This window comes from Thermobia domestica, chromosome 16 (genome assembly GCF_964235325.1).
Source record: "Thermobia domestica chromosome 16, izTheDome1.hap1.1, whole genome shotgun sequence".
NCBI classification, from domain to species: Eukaryota; Metazoa; Arthropoda; class Insecta; order Zygentoma; family Lepismatidae; genus Thermobia; species Thermobia domestica.
Window position 1 is genome coordinate 1,422,904 of NC_137469.1, and position 6,000 is coordinate 1,428,903.

General features: G+C 36.3%; 1 protein-coding gene across 1 annotated transcript in view; it reads right to left on the reverse strand.

Moving 5' to 3' along the window:
* LOC145672867 (dihydrolipoyl dehydrogenase, mitochondrial) overlaps positions 1-4,553 on the reverse strand; it is a 65,737-nt gene extending 61,184 nt beyond the window's left edge. Inside the window, exon 1 of the mRNA XM_081742035.1 lies at positions 4,417-4,553. Within this exon, the coding sequence (XP_081598161.1) occupies positions 4,417-4,458 (42 nt within the window). The 5' untranslated portion in view covers positions 4,459-4,553. The remainder of the gene's footprint in view (positions 1-4,416) is intronic.
* Between the last annotated feature and the right edge of the window lie 1,447 nt (positions 4,554-6,000).

Below are 6,000 nucleotides of genomic sequence, written 5' to 3' on the forward strand. Positions count from 1 at the left end.
TCTTGGCTTGATTTTTTATCCATTTGAGAGAAAGTATTGTTTCTTTTCGCTACAGGTAGTCACTCCTTTCGTATTTTTCGTCGTCCTTCACAGTTAAAGTAACTGTCTATTCTTATTCTTTCTAAGAATAACGGATCTTCTCTTTGGTTTCATGTCAAACATGCACACGTAATGAAAAGACCCTGTTGATAATAATATTAAATATTACTAGCAAACTCGTGCGTATATTTCGCACAATATAATTTTATATTATCATGTGGAAATAAGCAAGGCTGGCTGGTGCCCCCTCATATTCTTTTCGATGCGCCTTATGGGTCCACGGTGTCCAACTTTGATCCCATTCCACTACCACCTCCTGTTCTCTCGATATAGGTTATCGACAATTTGCCTAAAGAGGGCTTTGCCGTGGCCCCATGAGAATGCCTCTTCGTTCTTTTAGCATTGAAATCGCTTATTTTTATGAGTACTATGAGTGCATACTGTCCAACGTTACTCCCATCATTCTACCATTTCCCGTTCTCTCGATATAAATTGCTAATATTTTGCTTGTAAGGGAGATATGGCGTTTCAATCATTACGTATGATGAAAAATTGAGGTAGAGATTGCGTTGCAACAAACAACACCTTTTCGCAATATATAATAATAATAATAATAATAATAATAATTATTATTATTATTATTATTATTATTATTATTTTACTTAGCACTAATGTTGCCTACCACTATTTGCAATGCAATGTATTACTAAAAAGCAAATCAAATAACACTCCTCGCCATTCACGCTCCCGAACTCGAAACACATGATTTACAGTTCTCTGTGTTAGGGGAAAGCACAATTATTATATTATTCTTTCAAATAACACGTTTCACAAGTTAGCCTACTTCATTTTCAGTGTGTAATTGCATATCATCACTAACAATAGTCTTGTTCCGATAGGAAAATATCCCACCCACCCCCTTGCAAAAAAGAAAGAAAGAAAAAAAAAACCTGACCGTAGCGAAAGGGCGTGAACCTTCTTTAGCTGATTAATCGGGTTCAATATTTCAATAAAAGAGGATAAGTCCCTGCACACAAATATTTCAGTAAAAGAGGAAAAGTCACTCAAACATTGTGAATACCCATTTATGGGCGAAATTTGGTTCCCTTGGAAATTTTTAAGAGTTTGAAGGGCCGCCATTTTGAACATTTTCATCTGATTATTCTGGCTAACGAACTCTTTCAAGATATTTCAACAATTAATGTTTGTGCCAAGTTTGGTCTCAATCCGCTGAAAATTATGGTGGTTATGACATTCACAAAAAGCGTTTTATATATATATATATATACAGATAGATAAACACACAGAGAGGGAGAGAGACTTTCGAACTGAAAGTGGTTTTTGACTCAGAAGGTGATTAGCAAAAGTGTGTCGCATCTGTGCTGCGTCAGAGCTAAACCGGGCCTCTTTGCAAAACGTATTGACCAGCCTAACCTAAACACTAGCCTTAAAGTACTCAACGTAGAAATCGTAGTCGAGAGGTTTAAGGCATGTAGTGATTGAATTTTTAATGACCATGACTATGGGTTCGAATCCCTCCACTTCCTTTCTACTTTTTGCAGCTACGTCGGAACGTCCAATTTTTATTCCTTACTAATTGCAAGTGGCGTTTACATTCAAAATAAGAGGAATTTTGGTGGCATTTGTTCGGATATTCTTCTCTTTCGAAATGAAGACAAGAATAAAAGCAATACGCAAAGACAAAAAGTATTATCATTACTAAGCATTACCAATAATAATTGCTACAAAAGATTAAATACGACCTCTTTTACCATCTCTCATGAGCTGTATGCATTATTAACCAAAATTTTTTAAAAATCTGCTGGTGGGGGATTCGAACTGCCGTCCTTTGCATTTGTAAGCCAGCACCTCAACAACTACACCAAGATCATTGCTTGGTAAATGTTCAGCTGTCGGCGTATTTGCTGGTATTTGTGTTTCATGTTCCCACTTCGACTATTTTTACTTTTATTTTTTTCGTTTAGCAGCTGTTTCTGGCTTTCTCTTTCGGTGTCGTCCTTTATTTACACTATGCACTATTCGTATTCACAGCTTGTGCCCCTCTGCAATGTCTTATTCAGATTAGACTTTTCTTCTTGCCCCTCAGTAAACATTTGATTGATCTAATTCTCATTCTCCATGGATGGAGCGCAGGAATGCCAGACTCAAAAAACTGGCGTACATTTACTTTCTTCACAGACTGTACATATATTAATACAAAAGTTCCAGAGGGCGTCCGTTTCTCGGACTTTCCCTGATAGTGTGTTCGCCAACTGACGTTATTCCCGTATGTGAAGGGTTTAAAAGGTCACATATGCCGAGTACCCAGATAATTTTCCTAGGCATTTATTCCGAAGTTGGGTGTCCGATACTTTTCGAGCAAAATCTTCATATAAGCTATTAAAATTCAAAATTTTCCAATTCCTACGTTAACTGACTTTAGGGTTCGTTTCGTTACATCGTGAGGTAGGGGGGTTAGGGTTCCATATACAACAGAGGTGCCCTTGGACGTTCGAAAAAATTTTACTATTTAATTCACACAGTATTGCCGAGCGAGCGTCAGCAAGTGAAGGCGGGTCAGAGCCTCGCAGGCCATGTTGTTTTCAGTCTTCATTAAACTTTTCTTTTTTTTTTTTTCAACACTTTCCTTAGTACTTCGGTTCGTGCTGAAAACAATGACTTTCTACCGTTTCTTCGCTGTAACCTCCTTTCTACACTTCCCACATTTTTTTCTTAGATTCATTAATTCATACTCTTCACATAGTTCTAGAAGATTTTGCTTGTTATCAACGTATTGCTTCACGAAATTTAACACAGTCAGTTCACATCCTGTGCATCGTTTCGGTATATTTGCCGCCATGTTGATAATATAAACGCTCATTAGTTTGCCCACAATGCAACCATTCTGTTACCTTGCGCCAAGTAGTTTCCTCCGCTCGCCGAATAGTCCCATGTTTGTAACCGTTTATATATAACAAATAAATATATTTGTCGAGATCCTTATATATTATCAAGCACACAATCAAATTATCGGGTTAAGTTTAGAGTTGCCCATCCGTTTTTTATAAAAATTAGGAAAATTTACAGAAGAAATGGGGTAAGAAATGATGATTTGGCGTTCTTATGTGATGTTTAATTGTCAAAGTTTGGCAGTAAAGTTTTGTCTAATACAAGAAGTGGGTACTATTCGCAAGACGCAGAAAGTATCGATAACTCAGCATGGTAATCGTATAGGATGAGGGATCGGTGCGCTGAATACAATTATTTGTGGATTGAGTTTTACAGAATTATATAAGAATAATGAAAATCTATTAAATTTTCATGAGAACCATGGATTACTGAATTTAAGTGATACTTGAAGCTTATATGAGAACCTATTCTGGTCACTGTTCTAGTCAAACTAAAGTCTTACCAGGTAATCTAACCGAACCTAAACTAACCAAACCTAACTTAAACTAACCTAACAATTTTTAATGTTTTAACTGCATTTTTGTAGGTTGGAAACTGGAGGGTCAACGTTAAACTTAAGCCAAATTATCCATATCTTACCTGTAAATTTTAAAAATTTTGCTGGAAACGGACGCCCAACTTTGGAACTTAACCCAATTCCTATTTCGGGTAAACCTTACAATGCCCATTATAGTTGGTATACTTACGCACATATGATAAACTACGCTACAATAATTTTAATAAAACGGGTCCAACTTTTCTAACCCTAAGCTAACTCGACCTTAAGTATCCCTACCCTTCTATACCCTTTTAAAGTGACTCTACTTATCGTTGCGTAGCTGGAGCATGTATTGTAAAATTTACCTTGAGACAAGGGCGCCCATCGGGTGGGGCCCTCGCGCCCCTAAAAGGAATATCGAAAACCCAATAGAATTTTTACATTAGTTACAGCAAAATTTGAAACGTCGCCTATACTTGCCCCCCCCCTTGGAAACCACAACATGGGCGCCCTTACCTTCAGATGCAACATTTCGTCTGTGACACATCCTAAATCTTACAAACTCGATTCCCAATCTCCGTGCAAGGTATATCAAATGTATTACTTCTAGCAGAAATGTTAAATAGGTAACATATAGTCTCCTACATTCATTTCCCTAGGGGAGTTCATTCCTTACAGTAACTCTCTGGCAATACTCACGATGGTATATTGAGAAACTTCCACTGCTTATTTCTGTTATGATCACCAATTTTAATCTCTAGGAATAATTAGTAAACATTTCAAATTATTTTGAACAAACTCTACCTATGACTAGTCAAACATGATAGCAGTATCAATTTTATGACGAAGATAATACATGTTAAAGGTTAATAAAGTGTAATATATTTGATAAGCATAAAACGTATAACATATATGAACACGTTACTAACCCTTAAGGGCGGATAAATTCGTGTCCAAACTGCCGACTGCATTGTCCTCCCTCTGTCCTCCACAAGATAATGTATCACAGACTATTTCCTATCACAGATTACAGAAAACTAGCAGTAGACGTTACATACACACAGTATTGCCAGTGTTGCAGAAAAACATCTTCGTTTTAAAAAGTTTCTAATGTACTACAGTTCTTAAGTTCATAAACAGGAGACCTCATTCCATAAGTATTTGAATCGTTTTTGAGAAAATCGGATATTAGTATAGTTGCTTTTTTTTTTTTTTTTTTTTTTTTTTTTTACATTTTGCGGACAGCATCGCAACATAAAATATGAATTTAAATTTTTTTGTGAAGAAACTGTGAAATTATTTAATGTACTTCAGGTTTCTCTTTGTGTAACAGTTTTCGCAAAATTACCCTGCAACACAATGCAAAAAATATGCAAAAATTCATTTTTACTATAAGGCCAGTTTTAGACGAAAGCATTTATCGTAGCATTTCTCGTAGCAGATGTGCTGCCAAAAATCTCGTATAATATTCTATGGCATGAAAAGTATATTGTGCTTTTACATGGTAGCATTTTGATAAGCATTTTGTCGTGACGTAGCAAACAAATCACTGGAGAAGAGCGCAATTATGGCTCCAAAACTAAAAACAGATATTTCAGTCACTATTTCTTCTAAAGCCCGTTTTCGCATATGGTTATTATGATACAAAGGACTTTTAACGGTGCAGTTATACTATACAGATCCATAGATTTTAAAATTTACAGAAGAAATTTCTAATGTTTTAATAGAGTAGTGTATAAGAAATGAAAATATGGTGTGCACTTACATGTTACATCTGAGATGCGTATTTATGTGGAAATATAGAAATTAAAGTCGAACCTGAAATGCACGTAATTTTCAATAAGCTGCCATAAAATTTTGGCAGGTCTGTAACTTCCCCATTTTGTATCGAAAACAGAACCCAACCATCCCCATCGGGGCTTCTAACCCATTCCCACTACTTACTTCTCCTCCTCCTCCTGCTCCTACTACTACTATTATTCTTACTACTACTACTACTACTACTACTACTACTACCACTACTGCTTACTACTACTACTTACTCCTCCTCCTCCTCCTCTTACTACTACTACTACTACTACTTATACTATGGATCCGTATAGTAAAACTACACGTTACCACCTGTTAAAGTGAACCTGCACCGGAGAATGCAAGAGCACACCAATAAATGAAACGAGAAAGTTCTTTTAAATGAATTTCTGTATGTATCCGTATAGTGAAACTGCACGCTTTAACTTTGTATAAACAAGGATGTTCCTCATATTTTTTTAATCAACATAATAAAAGTATCCCTACTCTAACTTTTTTCTTTACTACAATTCAATTTCCCACACATCGCTTCCTTTTAACACACCACGGCGCTGCAATCGGAGCAGAAATGCTGGGGAAAATGCTACGAAATAGAGCAGGTTCTATCGACAAGAAATGCCATAGGATATTCCATGGCATGGGAAATACTATAGCATTTGCTACTTTACACGGTAGGATATCGATGATACGATTTTTGCTACGAG